Source organism: Lycium barbarum, chromosome 1 (assembly GCF_019175385.1).
Source record: "Lycium barbarum isolate Lr01 chromosome 1, ASM1917538v2, whole genome shotgun sequence".
Taxonomy (NCBI): domain Eukaryota; kingdom Viridiplantae; phylum Streptophyta; class Magnoliopsida; order Solanales; family Solanaceae; genus Lycium; species Lycium barbarum.
In genome coordinates this window covers 162,476,216-162,503,312 of record NC_083337.1, presented here as the reverse complement: position 1 = coordinate 162,503,312, position 27,097 = coordinate 162,476,216, and the positions used below count along the sequence as shown (strand labels likewise).

The following is a 27,097-nucleotide window of genomic DNA, read 5'->3' as shown; positions in this document are numbered from 1 at the left end:
TATCCAAAAAAAATTCATACATAAGTAATCCTAAAAATACGTTAAAGTACTTTTTAAGAGCTAAGTTATTGAAAGGTAAATTTAACCAAAGAAAAGAAAAGTTAGAAAACTCTAGAGGACTTTATCCCTATGTTTATCTACTTTAATTACAATTGGAGAAGTTTATTTGGGATAATATTCCTTAATTCAATAAATTAGATATTTTCATCTCTTCAACACAAAAAATTTGCCACTTTCTTCATCGAAGCCAGAGGTAACCCTTCTCCTATTTACCTTTCTTTTCCTCATACTATTCTTCCACAAAATCATTTTTAACCCTTTTTTCTGTATACAATTAACCAGTATTAACTCCATTAAACCTATATTTCCTATTCATTTCTTGATGTAAATCTTGCACATAATCAATGACCATGTGGGGTTTAAGCTATTTGCAAAATCTTTGGCCTTTTTCTGTATTAAACCCTGATGATTTGAGAATTTCAGATGGGTTAGTTAGGAAATTATCAATACCCGAAAACACAAAACAGTTTGTTTATGCAATTCAAGAACCTGAATCGAAAGCTGTTATATATGTATTATGTGTTCAGAATTTATCTGAAAGATCTGCTTTAGATGCCCAATGTTTAATTAGGGAAGTTAAACCTGATGCTGTAGTTGTTCAAGTGGGTAATTCAGTAGATAATGATAATCCTCAAAAAGATGAGATTTTGTTGAGTAATAGTGATGATTTGGGTGAGGATTCGGTACCAACTTCGTCGATTGAGGTGTTAAAGAGGTGTTTTGTGCATAAACTTAGTAAGGAGAAGTATGAGAATGTCGCGGGACGAGTTGTTTTGAGAGAGATATTTGGGGTTGGGTTTGATGGCCATTTGCCTGCTGCGAAAAAAGCAGCTGAAGAGGTTGGCTCGGCTTTCTTGTTGCTCGAATCGCCTTTTGTTAAATGCAGCACGTCTAGTGAGTGTTCGAATGTGGGGGATGAGGGGTTTGGGGATAAGTTTGGAGTGTTTGGTTTAGAGGGTGGCAATAGTTTGGTTCCTTTAAGAACGGGATTAATGGTGTCAGCGAATTCACGTGCATTTTGTGTTACGAATGATATTCAGTCTCAGATGGTGAGGCTGTTGTCGTCGCATTTGGTTAATTCAGGTTCCTTACAGAAGAATATTGAATCTGAGGATATTCAGCAACAATTGAATTATCAAGTACCGCAGTTTGCACAGACAGTTTATCCGTTGCTTGTTGATCTTTATGACATTTTTGTTGATATTCCATCTATAGGAAGAGCTCTAGCTTGTGCTCAAAAGATGTTTCATGATGTTTGTAATGGAGATGCTGTTAATACAGATCTCCTTTCTGAGGTTTATGTCTTCAAGATTGCAGTTGAAGGGTTAAGAACAGCTTTGAACAATGCTGGTCGGGTCCCACTTAGCAAAACGAGGAATCATACAACTGATTTTTCTGAGCTTTCTATTGAGGATAAGTCCCATGCCCTTCTTGCACAGGCCCTTCGAAGCCAGACCGAGAAGTTCAAATCAATAGTTGCAGTAGTAGATGCCAGTGGATTAGCTGGACTAAGGAAGCATTGGAGTGCTAATGTACCTGAGGAAGTTAAGGAAATTGTTGAGGAGCTGGTTACTGACTCTGAATACGATGGGGAAAATTCGAGCCAAAGTGACAAAAAGGGGTTACTAGGTGTTAAGCCAGTGGTAGCTGTTGGGGCTGGTGCAACTGCAGTTTTAGGAGCCTCTTCGTTTTCTAAAGTTGTTCCTGCATCTACAATATTGAAAGTTGTTACCTTTAAAGTCCCTGCTTCGCTAAAGATCATGGTGACTCAAACCCAAAAGGCCCTTGCTCTTGCATTTGGAAAGTCAAACGTAGTAGGCTCTGCTGGAATGGCAAGTTCTGGTGTCAAATCATCTGTCCTTAAGGCAGCTGCTTCTGCCGAGAAAATCCGTGCAGTGGCTCATGGCGTTATAGCCTCTGCAGAGAAAACTAGCATCTCTGCCATGAGAACAGCGTTCTATGAAATTATGAGGAAACGCCGAGTACGACCTGTTGGCGTTCTTCCATGGGCTACCTTTGGGTGCAGTGTGGCTACTTGTGCAAGCTTGCTTGCGTATGGAGATGGAATAGAATGTGCTGCTGAATCTCTTCCAGCAGCTCCTTCAATTGCCAGTTTGGGTCGTGGCATCCAAAGTTTGCATCAGGCTTCTCAGGCAGTGAAACAAACAGAAAACTCCAGGATACAAAAGTCAATAGAGTCTCTTGTGTACAGATTTAAAAAGATAGGTATCTCATAAAAGTGTTCAGTTTCTTGCTTAAGTACTTTAGTTCGAAATTGAGCCCTAAATTTTTCGTGAAAATAGATTTTAGCAAAGAGGTTGTGCAATTTATGATGCCTGGGTTTTGTCTATATCACATGTTATGTCAAGAAATTCCAATAAGATGTGATTGAAGTTTGGAAGATTTTTCACCATGTTGATTATACTCCTTTAGTAATTTGTATCTAACATGAATTCTGAAATTTGACATCATTAGTTGGTGTTACTGTTAAGTTCCTTTTTTCTTGTTCTAAATTCTGTTTGCTGCTTAAATACTTAGCAAGTCGAGTAATTTTATACCATGTAATTCTTTTGTGTCCAATTAAAAGGAGGTTTTAAAATCTCTATGGAATATTACGACCAATTTTTGAAGTGTAAGGTCTCTGTTGAGGGGTACTTAGGATCCAAAAAAATTGCACAAGGCTATCGTATTAAGTTTGTTGGAAACTTTGTGAACTGAGATAGGATCCTTGCTGTCATTGTTCAGTTATGAAGGGCGCTGAATGAGGACTCAGGCAAGAACCAAAGTGAAGGGATGAAACTAAAGTGGAGGACAAAACAATACATTGAGGACAAATGGATTTATAAAAACCAAAAAAAAGCTCTAAAAGCCTAAAAGTCTGATAGAAAAAGCTTTCTCAAATAATAGGACATAAATAATGTATGGAAAACTTCTTGTAGGATTTTCTTCTTTGTAGTATACTTCTTGTAATGGGCTAGTTAATGCCCTTTTTGTTAATAATATTCTTAATTCATAATTTTTTTAAAAAAAATGGCTCTGATTGCATTAATCCTGCCAGCTAAGAGAAATTTGTCCCTTTAGTTTTTTCCACAATATCTTTTGAGCCGAGGGTCTTTCGGAAGCAGCCTCCCTACCTTCCAAGGTGGGGGTAAGGTCTGGGTACACTTTACCCTCCCGATTCAAGGGGGTATGTTGTTGTTGTAGTTTTTTCCACAATTAATTGGATGGCGTGTCAAACTTGTCCAACTTTTCTTTTCTGTTTCCAGAAAAGCAAAACTTCTGGTATGTTATAGGTTTTCGACGTTAATATTTTTTTTTTTGATGACATGGGAACCCGCAGCCGCTACCCTTCGGGTGCGCATAGGGTAAACCCAGCTCCTGTGCAATAGCTTGCAAACCACAAGTTTTCGACGTTAATTATGAAGCCGTGTGCTTTGAAGTTGGAGAAAACTACCAGCTTCTCAGTAACTAAAAAAACAGAAAAAAAAAAAATGGAAAAAGAGTTACCAGCCTCTTAGTAAGGTTGTCATTGCATACAACATCCATCACGTGAACCTTCACGGCGTTCTTCCTTTTGTGACTTCTTTCTGAGGTTCACACTCAGCCTCAGATTATGGATCATGAGTATATATATCTTTAGGTGGATGGGAACACTAGAAACTCACGATCCAGAGAAGTAGTAGAAGAAACGTCGTTGGGCTATTATCATTGTGTGGGATCGTTTTAAACAATTTTACAGCTCGGTGTCTCGCCTTGGATAACTTTACAGCACTACTGTTTTCTGACCCACAAATTAAATGACCTAAAGCGAGATCCTGACATCATTCACTGCCCATTCCAGGGTTGGAATATTATAGCTATGTTGTACATAAAGATGCTCTTTTACTGAAGAGCAGGTTAATATTTTTTTTTTTTTTCCTCCTTCATATTATATTCTAACTTTTCATCCGCTCTACCTGCCAAGGTAGGGGTAAGGTCTGTGTACACTCTACCCTCCCCAGCCCCACTTGTGAGATTACACTGGATATGTTGTTGTTGTAGTGGTCTGGATATTATCTGGAGAAATCTAAGCTAAGATAGTCTCAAAATCCTGGAACAACATCAAGCAGCCTCCTCATGGCTGGAAAACTCATTCTAAAAGCTGGTAAGGTGGTTCCTTATCAAGGAAAACCATGTGCTGTTTTAGTTATTATCAGAGGTTAATATCTTTATTGCATAGGTTGAAGGCCAAATTGATTTTAGCTCATGGTAAGTATCTTGATGCGTTACTTTTCAGGAAAACTTATTGTTAATATTATTGTCATTTGACCGTCATCATCGTTTTTGATTGTATTCTTGTTGTTCAAGAAGTTTGATCACCTCTATATTTTCTTTCTTTAATTCACCCACTAGTAGGAGAGGCATTGACTGCCTAATGCAATTCCAGTAACAGCGGTTATTGGGGTTTTAACGTGAAATATAGACCTTCTAGGTGAGGTCCGTTCAGGAAGGCTGTCTATTTCTGCGGACAGTATCGTCTGTTACCTGTTACTGTCATTAGTTGGCGGCGAGACAATTCGTCATTAAGCATAGCAATGTCTGATTCGAGGAACTACATATTTGACGAATATTGTTTTCTTGTTTTTCGAAAAACAATGGCAATAGCTGGGCCAACTTGCGAGGATCTCGACTCCACCAGATTATGCATTTAAGTCCTGGTTAATTGAGCTCACCAAAAATTAGATAGATGGGAAGAAATCACATTGCTTTTTTTCTTCAGCTGAGATTCAAATCCTGTTTTCCTATTTATCTTCATTTTAGTTTTTATCGACAAGTAAACTACATCTTTGGGTCCTTAGGAACGCCATAATATTTTGAAAAGTTTACCTTGTCAATTCTAGTGATTTAATTGTTCATACTAGCGGTTGTTGCTGCTTGTCCGTTATAGGATGCCTTGAAATTTTGCAGCTGCAGCAGCAAACAAGTATTACTATTTTAGGCATCACCACATATTATAATGGAGGTGTAGTTTAAAGTGTTAAGAAAGTTCATCAATCTATTGTCTATTTGCATTAGAATTGATGCCACACGATGTCTACAGTTCTTTCCTTTATTGTGCATCAGTATAAATGCGGTCTTATACACTTAAGATGCCTTCTCGTCTTTCACCAATCAAACCTATGAATTGTAACATGTACCTAGATTGCAGATTTTTATACCTTTTCAGGGTTTTAGTAATCAGTTAATCACTTCATGAATTACGGGTCTTTGCTTGGGAAACAAGAGAACGGCTTGAAGCCATCCTTGGGAAAGGCGCATTTGCTTTTGGAGGCTTCATCTCTAGCTCACGTTCTCCCGGAGCTGCAGTCGGGATTTGTAATTTTACGCCTATTAGTTCAGGGTTGTCATTGATCATCTGTATCATCTGATTTTCCAAATGCTGCAGAAGCACAAGTACCATTATTTTTCTCTTTGCATCTTATGTTAAACTTGCCTTTGCAAGGGTGTTTGTGTTGCAGGAGATGCCGCCCGTAAGGGCCCAGCTTCTTACTTCCTGTCAAAGGAGCCTCAACCAATGGAAGAGAAGAAAAAGTTTGCACAATAAGCGCACTAAGGTGGTCTAGGTCAAGAAATGGGATGATAATCATATGAAGCTAGAGCGCAAATACCAACAAAGACAAAAAACTCTCATCTGCCTAAGCTTTGGTTGGTATAGTTGTTCGGTAGCTGTTCTAGTGGGAGATAACAAATATCTGGCGAAATAGTCGCAGTTCACTCAAGCTAGTTCGAACTCCACCGTTATTTTAAAAAAGGTTTGCAGAGAACCAACTTGTATATTGGTTTGGAGTGGGTAGTGGCCAGTGCCCACCCTTAAGTTTGATCAATCATAACCCGCCCTTTTAACTTTTCTCCTTCTTTTAACTTTCGGAAAAAGGTTAAATTTGCCATGTACTTTCACAAATAAGCTATATTTATCCTTCGTTATACTTTTTTGATACATTTGCTCGTCATTCAACTTTACAGCCATATTTGCCCCAGTACTTTATTTTCGGGTCATATTTATCCTTCGTCCGGCATATGTGGAATGTCCCAATTTAAATTAAAAATAAAAACAATTCCACAACCTCCACGCCCGGAAACCTCCATTGTCCTCCCCGCTTAATTTATTGAACAGTCTTCTTCATCATGGCAAAAACAGCTAGTCTTGTGTGGGTTCTCAACTTCCCTGCCAAAGTACTCATTATCCCAAAAATTCAAATTCCAAAACAGAGAATTGAAGAACAATGATACATAGATAAAACGGGTACACCACTATAGAAATGCTTCCAAACAGTCACCATTACACCACTGATCAACAATTACACTCACTACAAACATATCCCATCAACTGCTTCAAGAACTCTCATCACAATTAACTTTTTGCAAGTAGTGAAATCAAAATGATGATTACTCTGAAACTAAGACATTGTTGGATGGTTCTTCTCCAGAACCAGAAATAATCATATTTTAGGAAAATGAGACAAGCCCATTTACATTTTAAGGTGCATTTTAGTTCCCAGATTATCATCCGATCAAAGGAATCAGAGAGTTGTGCGTAAGTCTACTCGTGGTTTGTTTTCGAATTTGATTGTGAACTCTTTTTGTTAGTCCTGTAGTACCTATAGAAACATCCAACAGATAACATACTGCTAGTGTCTCCCTTGTTAAATTTATCAAGGATCCAAAGCCTAGGTTTCTTTTGTACTTCCTATTTTCTCTTCCACCTCTGAGCATTCTAATCTATAAAGCCATGAGGTCTTATCAGTCAATCTATATTTGGGTTTATTTTTAATTTGAATTGGGAGAAAAAAATTCCATGTAGGCGCTTTATATATATATATAAAAATTTCCATGTAGGCGTCATGTAGGAAAATAAAGGTGGAGGCAAGGAGATTTAACATAGGAAGGGTAAATATAACTTATTTGTGAGAGTACAAGGACAAATCTGACCCTTTTCCTTTTTACCTTCAACCAAGAAAAATGAACATTACCTATTTTATTTATCTTCCTCTTATGCAACTGCAAGTGCAAACTCTTTTGCCCCTACTAAACATTGGGGTATGCTTAAAGGCTTTCAGTTTTAAGTCTCCCTCTTCTCAATCCAAACTAAAAATTCTTTCCACCTCAATCTCTCTTTTGAATAAGCAAAGTTTATAAAACACCTTTATGAATTTAATTTAACTTGTTATGTAGAAGTATTTCTCTTCAACTAAAACAGGTAAGCCCTTCTTTTGAGGGATCGGGTGGGCGACGGGGGATGGGGGAAGGAAGGGACACAGATACGTCATGGCTTGTTAACAATCAACATCTTTTGCCCCATTTTGTGACAAACAACTTTTACTTTAGTGTGTCATGAGAAAAGTAACCTTATCTTTTTTATCTTTCAAGACTTCAAATTAAGTTGCAACAGTATATGTTTAAAGCAATTTTACTACTTTGTATGTTTTCATTCTATATCTCTCGTAAACTCAAATGTGATAGTCGTCGTTATTCATTTTCACGGGAATGGTCAAAGGGTTGGAATGACAATCTTGGAACAAGTATTTTAACTCAAATAGAAGCGACGCTAGGTGATTTTTATATGTCTAAATTTTGGTGAATAAAGTTATTTTAATAATTGTACTACTAGAAAAGAACATATGGAGAACAGGTCAGCTACGCGATAACTAGGTTAAAGCCTTGAACACTATCGCTATAAAAAGTTAAAACTCAGTTTCTTGCCCTCAAAACTTTTGTGGAACATCTAAGTTGATTAGTTATTACTGAAAATGCATATTAATTTATCAGAGTTAGATGATAAATATAAGACATACTATGTCTTGTTATTATTGATTTGATGTAAATATCGGGTACATATAAAATTTTGACCTTAGTTTTGTATCTCTTCTAATTTAGGACGACCGAAGTGTCCCTCAAATCAACAAAAACAAAACTTTTGATTTTATTGTGCAAAAGAGAAAACGAAAGTGTCATTGCTGAGGTAGGATTTTTAATTTTTGGTTTTTAAATTCTAAAATGAAATTATAGACTTTTTGAGAAATTATTTATATATATATATATTAAAAAACTAATTTTTAAACATAAATATATAAAATTTGCACTAACAGTAATGACTTCTATTGAACCCGTAAACAGGAGTAGAGCCCGTTTAGCTTAGCCTATAAGTTGCTTTTTTTTTACTTATAAATCGTTTTTAATATTTTTAAGTATTTGACTTGCCAGCTTATAAGCTATTTTGTGATTAAAATAAATCTAAAAATATAAGTTAGAATAGCCCAATTTATTTTTTTAGCTTGTAAGCTGAAACAAAGTTATTTTTTTTTAAGCTAAACCAAACGGGCCTGCAGTTCCGTAATAATTTTGGAAAACGAAAAGGAAACGACAGGAGTGAGAGAACAAAAAGGGAAGAGCACAACAAAAGCTGCAGAATGTACAATACTTTGGCACCTAAACTGTATTAAAATGAGTTCACAGTTAGCGGAACTTCCAATGTAGTAGCAGCAGCAAACACCAATTCAAAGCTGCTGCTTCACCTCAGCAAAGTTGTGCAAAATCAACCATTTTGTGTATCTATACACACACACACACGCATCTATATATATATATATATATAGAGAGAGAGAGAGAGAGAGAGAGAGAAGGTGATAAGGATGATGTTGGTTCGATCGATTAGAGGGGCATTATCGTCGTTAGTTGTAGTGCAGTGGCGGGCGCCGAGTTATTCGTCACTGGCAGCAGTAGAAGCTGAGCGATATATAAAGGAAGGGCCGAGAAATAATTGGAGCAGAAATGAAATCAAGTCCATTTATGACTCACCTCTCCTCGATCTCCTCTTTCATGGCGTTCGTATTCTCTTCTTTACTCTTTCATCACATTTTGTCCTACAACGCTTTCTCTATACTTAATTACTTCTAATGCTGGTCAATTCTGTCTTTGACTCACATCAAAACAGCTTTTTTATTCCAGTATCTTCTTCTTCTTCTTCTAGCTTTCCTAATCAGCATCTACTTTTTGGTGAGAATCAGTCTTAATTTAGAAAGCAGCAATTAATGTTTGACTAAGTTTTAAAAAGTGCAAGTGCATTTTCTCTAAAAAGGGGTTTTCAAACTACTTTGTGGGAAAAGATTCTTCTTTTAGCTGCTGCTCCTCATAAACACCCAAAAGCTTGGCCAAACAGGCTATTAGCCAGGGTGGTTTTGTTTTAATTTTGCGTTAATGTGCTTAACTTTGTGCTAATTTACAGTTGATTTTTAGTTTTTAAGGGGTGTTTGGTATGGCAGAAAATTTATTCCTTCAAAATGGAAAACATTTTCGATTACCTTGAATTGTGGAGAACATGTTCTACCAGAAAGAGGGAAATGTCTTTCATTATTTCTCTTTACAAATATCCCAATACCTGCTATAGGTGCGTTTCCTTTTGTCGATCATTTTTCAGTGTTTGGTTGGATGTAAAGGTAGGTGACACATGAAAATTGTACAAGGTGTAGGATTGGGTAGAAAAATAGTGTTCTCATGAAACTTTTAGGTATTTAACTTTTTAACAATGCCTAGGTGTTGATTGACAAAAATGAGATTGAATCAGTTGGAAATTTGTAAAAAAAAAAATGATTTTCTCCAAACCCTGCTAACGCGGGATGCTTTGTTGCACCCCTTGCCGCAAGTGTGGGGGAGTTATTTTCTCAATCGTGGTGGAAGACATCTTCCTCGAAGAAACATTTCGACCAAACATTCTCCTGTCATAGCAAATACACTGATGACAAATATCTAGGCTCTTACAACATATGAGTACTTCAATCAACACTTAGATGTTGTCAACCTTTGACTCAAACATTTTCATGCAACACGACCAAGTCATCTGAACTTTTATAATTCACGCCAAAGAAAATATATGAAGATTGCATTTTCTTTTAATTCTCGTTTCTAATTACTTTGGAGCTTCTCCTTAATTGTTTTCTGTTAGTTCTTGTGAGACTTTTAATTTCTGGTTTAGGATATTTTCTCATCTTCATGAAAAACAAAATATTTTACAGGCTCAGGTACATAGACATTCTCATAACTTTAGAGAAGTCCAGCAGTGTACTTTGCTGTCTATTAAGACAGGAGGATGTAGTGAAGATTGTTCATATTGTCCTCAGTCATCTAGATACAACACAGGACTGAAAGCACAGAAACTTATGAACAAGGATGCCGTTCTGGAAGCAGCAAGAAAGGTGCTCTCTTTCTGTTTCTCTTTGTCTGACTTTATGGAATGTTTCATCCTTAAGGATAAGCAGATATTCTTAACCCTGAGACTGAAACTGAGGTGACAGTAGTTCTTCCTGAAATACGTGTCGTTTAATCAAATACTACACATCCAAGAGAGTTATGTGTTCTCAAAACATTAAAATTACCTAGATATTTCCCCTTTTACCACTGTGGTCAACATAATAATACGCTCTAGGCGAATCTCTAGATGTATAAACATGACAGTGAAATGCGGTAGGTTAATTGTCCCAATATTAGATTTCATTTGGCTGTGTTATACATAACATACAATGAGGTTCAATCTCATTTGTAATGCACTTTTAGCTAATTTATGCGCTGACAGGCAAAAGAGGGAGGTAGTACTCGTTTTTGTATGGGTGCTGCATGGAGGGATACAATAGGAAGGAAAACCAATATGAACCAGATCGTCGAGTATGTCAAGGAAATAAGGTAATGGGCTATACTTATATTTTTCATCCCAGTACCTTCAGATGATCTTGACTGGTCTTTTCTTTTCTCGATGAGCTAAATATTTTTATTGATAATGGGAATCTCCCGTATACAAGAAGTAGAGAACCTGTCTGATCATATACAGTGAAAGCTAAGTGATTGCTGTATATGGTGTTATGCACCACTAGAATGTGGCGGGCAAAGTAAGACAGCAATTTGATGAAGCTGTAGCTTTTCTCTGGGTGTCGCCTATTCACTGGATTTAATATTTCTGCATTTCCTTATTCTTTTCATTTTCCTTTATATTCACTGTTTCCGAGGTGCAAAAGGGGTATCTGACTAGCTGGTCGTAATACTAATTGAGAGACAAACTCGCTGGCCAAAAGTTGAAGTTACTAGAATAACTCTAATTGATAGCCTCTTTTCTGGTAAAAGAACGGCAAATAAAATGGTCTGTTTTTGCTTCTTTTTTTTCCGGGGTTTGGGTAAAGATTACAATGATACACACAATCTAGAAATAAGCCTGTTGATGGTTTGTTAGTTTAAACTAATTCAAACTGTTTGAGTATGAGATAACTGCAGTCTGCAGGCTGGTTGTTGAGGTCAGTATTGCAGAGCCTTTTTCTCTATTTTGTTTTTTCTTTGAAGCTCTGACGTTGAAAAGTGAGGAAACTGGAGTTACAATGATATCTGAAATTGAGAAGCATTTCTTCAGCTTCTTAGAATGACTACAGAAGCAGGACTACATTTACTAATTAATCCGTTAAACCATCTGTTACCCATTCTAAAAGTGTTCTTCTCCTAAGAAGATTTGATGGGCAATTTTGTGATTGTTCAACTTTTAAACCTAAAGCGCACAACATTTTCTTCTTAGCTCCTTGTTTGTGGCAGTAGTGCATACCCAAATCTTTTTTATTAGAGTTAACCAAAAGTAACAGAAAAAGCATAAGACTGTCAATTGTTATCATAGATACATGCACACACATACATGTTAAAAATATTACACTATGACGTGATAATAACTAAGGCATCCGTTGTTGGTTTCTTCTCAATTACTTAATGTTGTGCAAAATATTTTTAACATGAAGGGAAATGGGAATGGAGGTTTGCTGCACCTTGGGAATGCTTGAGAAGCAGCAAGCGTTAGAGCTCAAGAAAGCAGGTCTTACAGCATACAATCACAATCTTGACACCTCAAGAGAGTACTATCCTAATATTATAACCACAAGAACTTATGATGAGCGGCTGGAAACACTGAAGCATGTGCGTGAAGCAGGAATTAATGTTTGTTCAGGTATTCGTTTGAAGTATAAAACTTGTTAGTCACTTTGTTTTTTGCAATATTGTGTTTTTATATTGACACCTCTGACTCATTGGAATAGCAATATGTAGACGCATCTATCTCTATATTTAATGCGTACATTTTCATGTATTATTTGGGTGCATACCACTACATATAGTGAATTGAAACGATTTTGATTATAGCTAAATGTCATAGGCAACTTAAGATGTTTTGACCAACCTTAAAGCCTCTCGATAGTCTCCCACTTCAAGTATTTTGGCGTGAGTTCTAAATTGTCAATATAAGGTCTCTCAGACCTTTCAATTAGTACATCTTCCTTCTTTTCTCCTTTATGACTTCCTGTTCATAGATAGAAGAATCACTAACAATAGTCGGTAGGATATTCTTAATTGTTATGTCATTATTGAAAGTCAAGGGAATGATTAAAAATCTTGTCAAATGTGTTTACTTTTGTTGAACAGTTATTGTGTTTGCTTTGACACAATCTTTCAGAGGTTGTGTGGTAAATTCTTCATGGCGTGCCAAACCTTATCAAAATCTTGCTAACCCTTTTTTTCTTGATCAGGTGGAATAATAGGGCTCGGTGAGGCTGAAGAGGATAGAATTGGTTTGTTGCATACCCTGGCAACTCTTCCGACTCACCCCGAGAGTGTGCCGATTAATGCACTTATTGCAGTAAAAGGCACACCACTGGAAGACCAGAAGGTAAGCCATCATTCTTTCAGGAATGAAATTCTAAGTTTGTTGCAGGGCTTTCCATTAACTTCTGATTCTAAAATACTTGTCCTTTCGCACACCCTCTTTCAGCAGCCAAAACAGGAATAAAAACATGCCCATCGACTTGGTCTAACTATACTATAGTACCAAAATAATACCATCATAGAAGAGCTCTTGGTAGAGAGCACCACATTAAGGAACTTTATCTTATTAACTTTTTGCTTTGTTTGAGCTTTATTCTTTACCTTTTAACGTTGATAGTTTCACAAAACAGTATTTTTCTCTACCAAGTAGCACACATGGTTGCGGGCAGATGTCACCCACCTCAGAATGTGACTGGAAACCCAATCTCTTGTTCATCACAACTCTTCAAAAACCGTGATATTCGTAGACTCCCAGTCCACCCCCCGATGAAATTCAATGCCTTTCTGAAAATAGATTAATTGAAAGGATAAGATCTTAAATTTCTTTAATCCAGTGGAGACAGCTTTAGAAATGAATTCTAGGAAAAAATTGGATGTCATCGCATGCTGAGCTTTTCATTATCTTTCCCTATCTCAAACTCATTTTTCATCTTCCAGCCAGTGGACATATGGGATATGATTCGGATGATTTCGACAGCCAGAATAACAATGCCAAGCGCAATGGTTAGGCTTTCTGCAGGAAGAGTTCGGTTTTCTATCCCCGAGCAGGCTCTTTGTTTCCTTTCTGGTGCAAATTCCATCTTTACAGGTGAGAAGTTGTTGACTACACCCAATAATGACTATGATGCTGATCAGAATATGTTCAAATTGCTTGGACTTGTACCCAAAGCTCCAAATTTCTCGGAGGATGAAAAAGATTCTGAAGATGAAAAGATGGAAGCATCTGTTTAGTTCAGTCTGAGATGGCTTGGTAATCCACCAGGGTCTTCTACCTATATGTATGGCTTCTCTTTTACAAACTTATTAGTGAAATTTTACCATAAACTAAGCTTTGAACGTACCATGTTGATGTTATTTGCTGATATTCATTTATTTGCCTATTAGTCGCTAAAAAGTTTCTTTTATATTTTTAACCTTCTTAGTTTCATTTTTAAGGAACTCTATGAAATTGGAGCCAGTAGGAAGTGGATTTGATCGCTTGAGATTGCATAAAACATACTCTATTGAGCAGTTCGTGAGTTTAGAAAGAGTAAGAAAAGAAAACGCAGCTTCTGAATATTAATTAACCGAGACAACCAAAAGTGTTATGATGAAGAAATTTACCAACTAAAGTTATTTCTGTTGCATTCGAGAAAAATGAGGTCAAATTTCGATGATTGAGTGGCAGCTGAATGGTTGTTTACCAACCCCTTTCTTCCCACTTTCCCTACCTCACCTTCCTCAGTCACTCACTTCTAAGGAAAAAGGAAATTAATAAAATTTCATTGCAAAATTTATATTAATATATTGAGAGTTTAAGTTTTATGTACTGAAAATTATCTCTTACCTTAACCATCAGTATGGAGTCTAAATTACATCCATATGTGATAAATTTTCAACTGTGAGATAATGACAATTATTTCCTTTTCATAAATCTACTACTACTTTCAAACTCAACTTCATGATTAAAACAAATAACAAGAAACAAATGACTCTTAAAGAATATCTATATAGACACAAAATTCAAGCACGCACCACGAACTCTAGATGACTTTTTATGAAAAAATCTATACTTTTTTTTTTTTTTTAATTTATTTATAAATATGTCTCTATTATTTTGGAAATTCTTTATTTTTATGTTGGTTTCTAAAAAGCCACTATAAATTCAAGCAAGCATCATATCCATTTAGGCGTCATTTGTTTGCACTTAACGGAGGTCTGAATCTGAATGGTTCAGACCTTAGACCATTAAGTGCATTTGTTTTCATTAAGATCTAAGCACTTATTTGGTGTGAATGGATCTTAATCATTAAGATCTTAAACAAAGTCTTAATATCATTAAGAGATATTTTTTATGGATAATTTTTACCACCGGCTCCATCTTCTCCCATCCCCTTACTCCCACCACCCCACCCCTACTTATCCCCCACCACTACCCCACCTACCCACCCCCACCACTACCTACCACCACCACCCACCCCAACCCTTCACCACCCACCACCCACACCCCAACCCTACCCCCCACTCACCACCAACACGACCCCAACCTTCGCCCCCACTCCACAAACCTACCCATCACCACATTCACCACCCACTTACCTTACCCCAACCACCCCCTCACCACCACCCACCCTACCCCTAGACCCACCTTATCACCACCACCGTAACCCACCCACCTACTAACCCTTCCTTACCCCCCACCCCCAAAAACCCCATCCATCACTACAAACATCTCCATCATTACTATCAAACATAAATGTTTCATATTTTTATCAAATAATATTTTTATTTTATTAAATTTGTATTTATTTTCTAATTTTTAGTTTCGATTTTATTTGAATTGTATATTTATTGTGTTTAAATAAATACATTATGCGCATTCAGATGTTGAGAAAACAAACAGTCTAAATCATTCAGTGTTCAGATCTAGAGACAACATCTTAATCATTCACACGTGTATTCAGATTCAGACGTCTTAATTTTAATGAAAACAAATGAAGCCTTATGTCCACATGAAAGATTTATATAGTCGACCTAACAAACTTTTAATCGAGCATAAAAATTAAGGGTACGATAATAGCACCAATGAAATGTTATCATCAATGATTAACGTTAAGAGTGGAGATGAACGCTAACGGTTTGTCTTTACAACCAAAGAAAAACAATAAGCAACAACAATTAAACAAATAAGTAAGGGTGAATGCTTTGATGGTAATGAGATTAATTTTTTCATTTTTTCTTTTCTTTAAATTAATTCCTTATATCAATTCACAAGAGTTAATTTCTTGGATGGTCACCCAAGTTTAGAGAATTTCCTACAAAAGTCACTTTTGTTTCATTAAGGACAATAAAGTCATTCAAGTATTACTATTTTCCTCAAAAAATACTAAACACCTCAAAAGCCTCATTCTCTCTTAGTTGGCATGCCACGTCATTAGAGCTTCATATTTTTTAATAATAGACTTATTTAACTCATCAAAATCATTTAATCAAATTCATATTTTATATCTAATCAAATATGACCCGGTTAAAAAGCTCATTGGAACAAACTAGCATGTAATCTAATGAATTAGAATTAAAAGAGAGTTTTTTTTTTTTTTAATTCTATAGATAAGTATTAAAATATAAAAAAATTGTTTAGAGCTTTAGTTTAATATATTGCTAGGTATTAACATGTGACAAGTTGGAATATTTATATCATAGCATGAAATAAATTAAGAATATTTTATATTTCATATAAGACTAATAATAGAATATTTCAAAATAAAAAATAAGAGTTATAATATAATATTTTAAAATAAGTATTATAGTAATGAAAATTCTATATCTTTTGCATGAGAAATAAAAAGACCTTGATGGTATGAAAATGGAAATGCAAAAAATTTTGCACTACATATATTAGAATAGATAACTAAAAATAAAGAGAAAAAATTTACACTAACTTTATTTTTTAAATATACGATTTTATTAAATTTTTTAAAAGTTAAACCAATACAAATGTAATTTTTGTGTTATGTGTGTAATTATATTTTAGTGTGGAAAGAATACATTGTTTAATGTGGAAAAAAATATGTTATTTAATAAAACTTGAATTTTAATGGAAATAATACATTGTTTAATGTGGAAAAAATACGTTATTTAATAAAACTTGAATTTGATTGGAAAGATTAAATTACTTGAACTTTAATTTAACTTGAAAGATAATATGTTTGAATAGAGATTAAAAAGAATTTAGATTTGAAAAAGTGGCTTAATCAAAAGTATGATTTGATTCTTTTGTCGCTTTTTAACCATGAGATATTTAATTGGGTATAAAATATAAATTTGAGTAAATGAGTTTGATGAGTTAAATATGTCTATTATTAAAATAAAAAAATGAGGTTTTAGTGACATGGCATGCCAACTAGAAGAGAAAGAGGTTTTTGAAGTGTCTAGGTACTTTTTGAGGAAAATAGTGATACTTGAATGAGCTTATTGTACTAAATGAAACAAAAGTGACCTTTGTAGGAAATTCTCTAAACTTGGGTGACCATCCAAGGAATTAACTCCAATTCACAACGTCCTCTTTTTTTTTCTTTTTCTTTTTTGTCTTTGAAAAAGCTAAATTTCATGTGCCTATTTGGATGCTTCTCAAATCTCAATCTTTATTTCGTCATGCGAATTCCTTAGATTTTGACCCAAACCTTTAAGTAATGCACATTTGTACAATTTGTTACAAAGATTTTGTGTAACTACTATGTCAATAATGTAGAGAGATGTCAGATGTGAATAAAACTATTGCTTAATTAAAGGCACATGATTGAGGTTTTAATAGCCACCTAAACACCTACTATTGGAAAGGAGAATAATATTCTTGAAAGGCAGTTTTGGTTCGATCTTAAAAAGATGCTTGGGACAACAGGGGAGAATCCAAAAGGGGTTATTTCTTAGAAGCATTTATTACATAGTAATACATTGTCATCACTTACACCTTTTACTTTGATTACCTTCCTGTATATTGGGTTGATTTCATAAAAAGTCATCGAACTTATGTTACTATTGTAGAAAGCCATCAAACTAATTTTTCTAATCATACTAATTTTCACAAGAAGTGATTTTGGTCATTTTCCATTAAACATTGATTCTATCTGGTAATCACCATCCCTTCCTATAATAAATTAGATCCCATCTGCCAACTATAACTCAACTCTAACAGTGACAGGACCCAGCTTGCCCTCCCTCCAAGTGACTTCAAAATACTTCGAGTGCTAATTGTTTCTCGTGATAAATGAAACATGCATGTGTCCATTTTAAGGGAAAGATTCATGTATGGTCCATGGATCCTTCTCAATAAATTGGTTATGGGACTCCCATTTTACTTTAAATGAAAACAAAATCATGTCTATGGAGAGAAAAAGCATATAGACAAACAATAATAAAAGAAAAAGAACAACTGAATAGATAATAAACCAAAAAATCGTCAATCTAACCGCTTAAATTAAAAAAATAGTCCGCAGACGAATAATTCATCTATCATATATGCCTAATCGTATATAACTATTTATATTAGCTAAAAAAAATAACTAATAAATCCGTCAACAACAACAACAACATACCCGGTATAATCCCACCATGTGAGGTCTGGAAAGGGTAGAGTATACGCAGACCTTACCTTTACCTTTTGATCGGCAGAGAGGTTGTTTCGTCCCGCTATTTATATAAAGATAAAATGCCTAAAACAGATAAATTTGAACATAAAAAAATAGTCAACTAATATTAAGGTTCATGACCAACAAAAAAACTAAAATTAAGTTTGAGTATTTACTTTTTAGTACGCGTTTGAACATGCGATTTAATCTCATGAGATTAAATTCAAATCATCCAAAAAGGCATGATTCAAATCACGATTTCAATTTTTTTAAATGTAAAAGTTGATCCATAAGTTTATATTTTGTAAAAATAGATCCATAAGTTGGTAAATAAATTACCAATCATGTTTACTAACCATTTATGTCAAATATTAAAAGGTCTACAACTTGGTAATATATTTATAACAAATTTACTCTTACTAACCATGTGAGATGATTATATTAAAGTGTAGTTACACTACAACTCATGTTCAATTTTTCATTTTATTAAACTAACGTTTGATCATTAATGTTGTATTTTTGAGAAAGAACTTCTGTAGCATATTAATTTTGTTATGAATTATGACTTGCTCATTTGGTAAGATTGTATAAGAATTGGGAAAGCTTTGATGATTTTCGCAATTTATGGAGTTTTTGATTTATGTCTATAAGAAAGAATATAACTTAACAAATTCAAATTGCATGTCCAAACAAAACTTCAACTTCAACTCATCTTGATCATCTCATAATTTCAAATCATGTCCAAATAAAATTTCTACTTTAAATCTATCTTGATCATCTTATAATTTTAAATCATGTCCATCGGCTCCTTTAGTCTTATTTTTACAGCTTATACACAGTTCAAATTTCACCAAAAACTGGACCAAAAAATCTTTTTATATTCACATCTGCCTCACTAGTCAGCAAACAGTTCATAATTTCACATGGCAGAACCGCCTACCAAAATTAAGAGCTCATTTTCCATATCAAATCAACTAATTATTAGAGTAATAAATTTCACTTTCTTTACACAATATCTTATTGGATTTCCTTCTTTGACTACCCCATTATCCCTTTTTGGCTATATATGCATAGAGTAGGCAAAACAAGAAGATGGATTTGCAAAGTTTCACCAATTTGACAGCTCCCTTGTTCTTTGTTCTTGGTTTGTACTTGGTCTATAGATACCCAACTTTTTCTTCTCCTCAAAAAAATATGGCTGAAGGATCCCCCAAATCTATTTATGATTTCACTGTCAAGGTACACACTTTTGGGTTTCTTAGTTCTTTAGCATTCAAGTTTTGGTTTTGATTTTTTATCCTGAAAGTTGAAGAAAGATTCAATTTTTATTGCATATGACTTTTAAAATTTGTTAAAGATTCAATTTTTATTGCATATTGCTTTTGAAATTTGTATTTTATTGTTCTTTGGTTTCATCTCTGTAATACCTACTTGTTACTATATATTTTATCTTTTCTCAAAATTTTGCAGATACTGATATTCACTTTGAAATACTGTTTGCTTTTCTCTTTTTACTTCTCAATTTTGTGATCCACTTATCTTGAGTTTAATTTGGATTTAGTGAAGTTTAATTCAAATTTCTGCTATTTGGTGCTATATATAACTTGGATCTTCAGTCACTTATTGTGAATTTGAGATGAAATGTTAAACTAGTTCAGAACACAATTAAAACTATTGGGCATAATGATTGGATTACTATTTCAGAAATTTTACTATTGTTGGAATTCAAAAGGTTTGAACTATTGAAAGATTAACAAATTATGGAAGAATTAAGCAGCTTCTGACTGGAAGTTTTTTTCTATTAGAACATTGTTTTTTAAGCTTGCTAATGAGATTGAAAATGCAGGATATATCGGGAAATGAGGTACCTTTGAGCAATTATAGGGGAAAGGTTCTTCTTATTGTCAACGTTGCATCAAAATGGTAAGTGAAGTGATCTAGTTTCTGTCCTGGATTCTTGCTTGATCGCTGCGATCAGGTGTAAACTTGGTTTCCTTTTAGAAGAGTGTCAACTGCTTCACTAATTAGACTTATAAGTTATAGCAACGTGGGAATAAGTGTGACTAAGATTTAGTTACTCATCGAAAAAGAATATGTCAAACATTGTGCCAGTCGAGGCATTTACATTTTACTGTACAATGATAGTGTTAATTGCCGCAAACTAGATGTACTCCTTTTGGGGGTTATTTCTGTTATTCTAATGAATATTGTTTTTGCTAGTTGGCAAATTCCTTCAGGGTATCTTTCTATTTTAATTTACTTTTGTCCTTGTGCATCCTTTTCTTGGCTTCCCTGACTAGAAAACTTGCTAGCTGGTTCTTTAAACTTCTTGAAGCTATTTAACTTATAGTTCATTTGCAAAAGAATGCCGTAACAAAAAATTGAGATTAGTGTTCAGATAGTTTTTTTGACTGTCTTAGTTGTTCATGCTGATTGGTGACGACATATCACAATATCCATAACTAAATGCTCAAGAATAGCTTAAATTTATGGGAACCAGCTGCCTTATATTGTTGAATAGGAGAATTATAGTATTTGTAAATTTCTCGCATGCTGAAACTGGTAAGTGCCTGTATTTCTTTATTTTTGATAAGTGATAAGTGCCTCTATTTCTTAGGTCAATGGTATACTTTATTCGATCCACACCTTTTGAAATTTTAGAATAATAAGACGTACAAATCTTAATTGTTTTTTGCTAGCTTTGTTGCTCTATTGAAGTTTAAAAACACCTGTTAATTTATGCCTAAATAGAGGATAAAACATGAATATTATTGAAGGCAATCTTTCCAGTCTTCACCTATTTTGATTTATCTATTTTCGTTGCAGTGGGTTAACAGATTCAAACTACAAGGAGCTGAATGTTTTGTATGAGAAGTACAAAGATCAAGGTTGGTAATTCATTTTTACAAGTTTATTTCTTCAATTTCAGTCTGTAGTGAATTTATCTGATATTAAACCATATTACGTGGTCACAAGAATAATTATATAAGTTCTATTTCAGGTTTTGAAATTTTGGCATTTCCTTGTAACCAGTTTCTGTGGCAAGAGCCCGGAACTAATGAGGAGATTCAGCAAACTGTATGCTCCAGGTTCAAAGCTGAATTCCCTGTATTTGAAAAGGTAACAGCTATTATATGATAACGCAAAAGTTTATAACTCAAATCATTTTCTAGATCACAGATACTTTTCTTGAATATTTTGCGATACTGCACACAAGAACTTCCTCTTTTTTCCCAAAACTATTAACCTGTGAAGAGTCAACAATCAATTTTTCTTTAAAGGTTGTCTTGGAACCTCTGAACTCTATGATAAGTAGATGCACACTACTTTTCAGTAGCTCAGTGAACAGTCCAAACTTTAGATGTGTCATGCAAAAGTTGGTTATGTCATCTTGTTCGGCACTGTTAGGTGATTAAATAAGCATTTTCTGAGTATGTATCTAACTCAGGATATGCCTTGTCCCATATTTTTGTTTTTTCTCGAACAATTAGATAAGTATTTAATCCCTCTGTCCCAATTTATGTGACACTCTTTCCTTTTTAGTCCGTCCCAAAAGAATGACACCTTTCTATATTTAGTACCCCTCTGTTTCAATTTGGTTATCTTACTTTCCTTTTTAGTCTATTTAAAAAAGAATGTCACTTTCTATATTTAATGACTTTTTACACCCAACATCCACATGACTATTTAAGACAACAAAATTCAAAGGGCATTTTGGTACGTTGCACATATCTTTTTTTTTTTACACATCTTTTGTTGACCACAAGATTAAAAAGTTTTCTTTATTTTTTTAAGCTCCGTGTCAAGTCAAACTAAGACAAACAAACTGAAACAGAGGGAATAAGAACCTAACTTTAAAATATCCATTTTCCCCTTAATCATATGATTAATAGCCACACAAATATCTATACCTTATTTTAATCACAAGTTTCAAAAGTCTTCCATTATTTTTAAAAATTTGTGCCCAGTCAAACACCTTCACATAAATTAGGAAGGAGGGAGTATTTCATAACTGGAGAACTGCACAAATGTTGTGCCTTGTCTCTCTGTCTCTTATCACCCCATTCTTCTATATGATTTCCTCAGGTAATAAGCTATGGAACATAAGATGAAATTCAAGACGATCTCCCTTTCTATTCTCAGTTACTTGTACTATGTTATATGTATTCAACTATACACACGCGCGCACACACACTCTCTCTTTAAGATGAATGTGGTATATAATGTCAATTGTCAACTCAACATCGTTTAAGGAAGTTCTTTCATTCCACAGGTTGATGTGAACGGGGATAATGCTGCACCACTTTACAAGTTCTTAAAATCAGAGAAAGGTGGTTTCCTTGGAAATGCTGTCAAGTGGAACTTCACCAAATTCCTTGTGAACAAAGAAGGGAAGGTTGTGGAACGATATGCACCCAAGACACCACCTCTTCAGTTTGAGGTAAACTTTTAACTGTCTTTCCTTTGTTCATTCACATTCTACCTTTTCCTTAAAGGTTCATGAAATAAATGGAAAAACTTTCTGGTCTCAAATGGAAGATTGCTGATATGGAGTAAATTTTTCTCTTCATTTTGCTCAATTTTCCATCATGTTTATGATGATATAGTGCAGAAGGAACATAAAGATTACCAGTTGATACGTATTATTGCTCATCAGATAGGAAAAATAAATACTGGTGAAGCTCATTACTAATTTTCCTTTTTCTTGTTCTTTTACAGAAAGATATACAAAATCTGCTGGGTTCGTCTTGAGCACCCAGGTTTGGCAGTTTCTCTCTCTCTTTCTTCTTTATATTTCTTATTATTGCTTCATCTATTCCTTTTCTTAGTTTAACACTTCATCAAAAATGAAAAGGGTAAACGAACACCTTGGTGATGGATACACTGTGAATAGCATCATAAACCTCTTAGCAATGAGATGACAAACTAACCACACTTCATACTATTAGATACGAGTAAATACAAGTGATGGAAGTAAATCCAATTTACTATTCTCATCATTATTTCCATACTATTCTATCGTTTTCCACCTAATCTTTACAAATTTAGCAGAAGCAAAAATAATTCTAATGATTTGTTTTTACTTTTTCAGAGATTGACATTTAATAGTTTCTTTGAAATGTCTCTGGACTTCCCTCTCAAAAATTACCCAGAAAATTATTTACTGATCAACCAATTTTCAAATTCTCAATTGCACACTGGATTATCAAAACACCTAATTACATATGTTTAAGTATCATGTTTGTAGTGTAATCATCGTGTATCATAGTTCACCTAAGCTAGATATGGCATCTGAACAGGATTGAAGTTTGAAAGAATGTGTCTGTACTAAGCACCTTCATAGAATGATGATGATCTTCAATAATATTGATCTTCATCTGCATTAAGCGCTATTGATTTTACCTAAGCTAACAAATAAATTCTGTTTTTACCTTTCAGGACTACTGAAAGATTCTATAAGGCAAGTCTTAGAGTCCAGCATATCTACTTAGTTGGAAGCTTTACATTGTTCTGTCTTTTTCCTTCTTCCCTGCCTATGAAACAAGCGAGCTTGTCCTCCGACCCCTTCTTTTTTCCTCGTTGATGTACTTTGGCTGTGTAAACTCGTTCCTCTCAATAAATATGTAAAAATAAAAGTAGATTGATATATAAGCATGTTGTCATCTCAATTAAAATAGATTGTCTGTAAAAGCTATGAACGGCATTATACATATGCTTGTTTCAAATATGCTGGTACGCCATTGGTCATGCTCACCAATCTTGGAGGATTAACTTTGAAGGTTGAGTTATAGTTGTGGAAATTCTGAGTTGTGCATACAAGACCCTTTATATGTAAAGACCAATCGCACGAGGTGATTATTACACTCATCGCGCATAATCTTTTTCAAGAAACTGTTGTTATTTAGCGGGAGGAAAAAGGGAAAGGAGGAATATGACATATCGGGATACAATTTCTCCATCGAATATTTAAGGATGAGGCGCTCATACTATGTGGCTATCATCAAACACGACTTGCAGAATCGGAATATGCTTTTTTATCTTTTAGAGTAAGACTCTTTGCGTGTTTCTTTCTATTAGCTCAAAGGTCTCACCTTTACTTTCAAGTTGTAAACAATATTCCACTCAAACCTTCATTTTAGATTCCTCTTTCTGCAGGCTTAAAAAGGCATCGACAGGTGTAGAACAGTATGCCATAGGCATGTAAAGTGTGATCAAATTGAATTTATAGAGAGTCATTTGGAAAAGGATATTACTTAAATATGTTACACGTTTCAAGGATATTTTAAGAAGAGTAGTTAACATAACAGAAGTGGATCTGACATGTAAGGAGATTGATTGATTGTTTGATTGTTCTATCCCTCCGGAAAAAAAGAATATCTTCCGGACTAATGTTAAAAACATTTTTTGGTAAAGATAATTCAAACACAGTACGCATTAGGCAATTCGTTCTAACATGATCTTAATCTTCAAGCATCATTGCCACCACGCCCCAACACAAATCAAAGATTAAGAGAATTAATTGCTGATTGAACTATGAAGATTCAAGAACTTGATTACTAAAAACCAAAACTAGTTGCTCAGCTGCATAACATGAGTAAGCAAAAAAAGAAAGAATTTTATCAACAAACTCAGCTAATGCATAGTCACCAAGTTGTTCACAAAGATCCTAAACGATTTCTTGGTACTCAAGACGGATCAAAATTTAGACTTTGTGGGTTCTAAAACGTATATCTCGTGTTTTTCACACATACAAAAGGTTCAAAACCAAAGCACTGAGTTCTGCCAAACCCATAGACTTTACAGTTGGATCCGAAACTCGTACTCAAAAAGACATTGCAGGAAAAAGAATTGATTTCTAATCTAACCAAGAACAGTGTTGGATCAGCATTACATAAGCAAAATTAAAACATGAAGAACAATGAGATTGATTTTATGTAAATGGTTTCACTTCAATCTTCCATTCACCGATACAACAATGGTACACACAGTTATATCTTGGGGGTCAGATTTATTCCATGTGTTGTGGGTTAATCTTAGACCTTAAAACATCATCTCCTTCCTCTTCATGTACATTCTTCTTCTACTTGTGGAATAAAGTAGCCTACCCATCATGGACAAAATTCTTTTTGAATATGTCTCCAGGTAAAACATGAGAAGAACTTGGCCCTGTGTGGCCATAGCCTTACAGGATCAGGCAGAGCAACAAGTGATCTTCCATATGAAGATAAAGACCACAATTTCCATCTCTCTGCTTTTTTGCATAAAGCTTTTCTTGGCTTCCTTCATCTTCTCTACTAATTACACAATTTTACGGTGCACGCGACAGCTTGAGCCCAATATTTCAGCCTTGCTTTGACATCTTCAGGATCATCACCTGAGGTAGATAAAATATTGAGGATTAGTGCCAAGAAACATAGACAATTGAGCAAACAAATTGATCAAACTGAGTGATATTCATAGCTGTATACAAAATCTATACTCCATTTGAAGTCTTTCAGGTCTTCAAAGGCCAAAAGAAACACACGTTAAAAAGATGATTTTTCGTTTTGCACAATTTCTCCGTTTGGGTTTAGTCTTTGTTCCAGAAAGATGATGATCAGGCCACACAGAAAGCTTAAAGTAAGGTACAAAGCGTTCCAGAATATGATTCAAAGACTGCACCTTTTCTTTAAAAATGGAATCATTAACAAAATTTCATCTTGTAATTCAAGTATACGCATCAATCTAACTAGGAAAAAAAAACCATGTTTCCAGTGACAAATCAGATTAACAGACAAATTGAAGTCATTTCATTCAAGATTTTCAAAAGCCCTTTGCAAAAGTACTACTACATCACATAATTCTAAACAGAATATCAAGATTCAAAGCCCTTAAGAAGAAATCTAACTGAAATAACTCACCAGGACTAGAGATCTTCCAATTAGCAACAGGACCAGATCCTGATGAACCAGTATCAGACATAGCATCAGGACACTTCTGGTGTTCATCAAGGTACTTTTGGCTCATTGAATAACAAAGTTCAAGCGCTGGCAAAGTATTACAAAGCTCAGGAATTTCATCATAACTGAAACCAAAACCAAGATCCAAACACCCCTTAAGCTCTTCCAAATCATCATCAGTTAAACTCTTTGTTCTTCCCAATTCATCTTCATCTGAATTTTCTACATACCCTTCAAGAAAGACTTGATTTTTCTTCTTTTGGGATCTACAATTAAGCCATGGTTCCTCAATATTCTTGAACCAACCATTTTGTGGGGTGTTTGTATTATTCTCATTTTCTTCTTCTTCTTGAATCCAACAAACTTCTTGTTCCATTTGATCTTGTTCTACTTTTTGTATTGGCTCAACACCCTCATGGAAATAGCTTTCAAATGACCTAGATCTTGTTGATGATAATTGAGAAATAGCTTCCATTTTTTTAGCTTATGCACTTTAGTGTTTTTTTTTTTTTTATCTCTTTGTAAGAGTACTAATTTGAGAAGGAAGACTCAGCTTATATATAAAGAAGAGAACCAATAATGGCCAGCTGGTGATGGGGTGGATGCACATAGGTCATCATGAAAGTTATGTACATATACTGCACGAATTATAGACCAATATGAACATGCACATCCCTTCAACATTATTGTGTTTTTTCATTTTCCACATTTGACATTATTGTGTCTAAGTATGTATTACCCCCTCTGTACCGTTTACCTTGATATCATTTACTTTTTAGTCTATCTTAAAAAAAGTCACATTGATAATTAAAAATTAGAAATAATTAAATTTTAAAATTTCTCTTTTATCTATAATGAAATGATTTATAATTATAAAATTGTTTAAGGTGCATTTAGATCACACATTTTAAAAATTAATCTTCATTTTTTAAATTTTATACCAAATCAAATGATGACATATAAATTAAGACATAGGAAATAGTTATTGCTCCCTCCACCCACTTTATGTACCGTTTGGGGAGTCACATAATGTTTCTTTTTGACTAAATTTTTTTCAATCTTTCTAAAAGTATTTTAAATCATTTGCTATATTGGCTTATAGTTAAATATATA

The 27,097-nt window shown here is 34.4% G+C and overlaps 4 protein-coding genes across 5 annotated transcripts; 3 read left to right on the top strand and 1 right to left on the bottom strand.

Annotated features, from left to right (window-relative positions):
• The first annotated feature begins 151 nt into the window (after positions 1–151).
• Positions 152–3,080, top strand: LOC132603386 (uncharacterized). Its single transcript, XM_060316413.1, has one exon. The coding sequence runs from the start codon at positions 405–407 to the stop codon at positions 2,295–2,297; it is 1,893 nt and encodes a 630-aa protein (XP_060172396.1). The 5' UTR covers positions 152–404; the 3' UTR covers positions 2,298–3,080.
• A 5,482-nt stretch (positions 3,081–8,562) lies between these two features.
• On the top strand, positions 8,563–13,841 carry LOC132603380 (biotin synthase, mitochondrial). The gene is made up of 6 exons (XM_060316407.1): positions 8,563–8,921; positions 10,110–10,289; positions 10,667–10,773; positions 11,862–12,067; positions 12,642–12,781; positions 13,375–13,841. The coding sequence occupies exons 1-6, from the start codon at positions 8,730–8,732 to the stop codon at positions 13,666–13,668; spliced, it is 1,119 nt and encodes a 372-aa protein (XP_060172390.1). The 5' UTR covers positions 8,563–8,729; the 3' UTR covers positions 13,669–13,841.
• A 5,117-nt stretch (positions 13,842–18,958) lies between these two features.
• LOC132603357 (probable glutathione peroxidase 2) lies at positions 18,959–23,696 on the top strand. Of its 2 annotated transcripts, XM_060316384.1 has the most exons (7): positions 18,962–19,283; positions 19,891–19,967; positions 20,871–20,932; positions 21,046–21,164; positions 22,318–22,485; positions 22,764–22,804; positions 23,484–23,696. In XM_060316384.1, exons 1-6 carry the CDS (start codon positions 19,137–19,139, stop codon positions 22,794–22,796), a joined length of 606 nt encoding a protein of 201 aa, XP_060172367.1. In that variant the 5' UTR covers positions 18,962–19,136; the 3' UTR covers positions 22,797–22,804; positions 23,484–23,696. The 2 variants fall into 2 exon arrangements, with proteins under 2 accessions (XP_060172375.1, XP_060172367.1); XM_060316392.1 differs by lacking the exon at positions 23,484–23,696 and having other exon boundaries at positions 18,959–19,283; positions 22,764–22,808.
• Positions 23,697–24,696: 1,000 nt separating this feature from the next.
• LOC132603370 (uncharacterized) lies at positions 24,697–26,523 on the bottom strand. Its single transcript, XM_060316402.1, has 2 exons — positions 25,946–26,523; positions 24,697–25,419 (listed from the first exon to the last, which is right to left on the bottom strand). The coding sequence occupies exons 1-2, from the start codon at positions 26,457–26,459 to the stop codon at positions 25,340–25,342; spliced, it is 594 nt and encodes a 197-aa protein (XP_060172385.1). The 5' UTR covers positions 26,460–26,523; the 3' UTR covers positions 24,697–25,339.
• Between the last annotated feature and the right edge of the window lie 574 nt (positions 26,524–27,097).

Excerpts from the sequence above, each read along its gene's own strand:
- LOC132603357 (XM_060316384.1), top strand. The coding sequence starts at position 19,137 with ATGGATTTGCAAAGTTTCACCAATTTGACAGCTCCCTTGTTCTTTGTT. Across the intron at positions 19,968-20,870 it reads GTCAACGTTGCATCAAAATG|TGGGTTAACAGATTCAAACT; the intron begins GTAAGTGAAGTG and ends TTTTCGTTGCAG. Across the intron at positions 22,486-22,763 it reads CACCACCTCTTCAGTTTGAG|AAAGATATACAAAATCTGCT; the intron begins GTAAACTTTTAA and ends GTTCTTTTACAG.
- LOC132603380 (XM_060316407.1), top strand. The coding sequence starts at position 8,730 with ATGATGTTGGTTCGATCGATTAGAGGGGCATTATCGTCGTTAGTTGTA. Across the intron at positions 10,290-10,666 it reads TTCTGGAAGCAGCAAGAAAG|GCAAAAGAGGGAGGTAGTAC; the intron begins GTGCTCTCTTTC and ends ATGCGCTGACAG. Across the intron at positions 12,068-12,641 it reads AGGAATTAATGTTTGTTCAG|GTGGAATAATAGGGCTCGGT; the intron begins GTATTCGTTTGA and ends TTTCTTGATCAG.
- LOC132603370 (XM_060316402.1), bottom strand. The coding sequence starts at position 26,459 with ATGGAAGCTATTTCTCAATTATCATCAACAAGATCTAGGTCATTTGAA. Across the intron at positions 25,420-25,945 it reads TTGGAAGATCTCTAGTCCTG|GTGATGATCCTGAAGATGTC; the intron begins GTGAGTTATTTC and ends TATCTACCTCAG.
- LOC132603386 (XM_060316413.1), top strand. The coding sequence starts at position 405 with ATGACCATGTGGGGTTTAAGCTATTTGCAAAATCTTTGGCCTTTTTCT.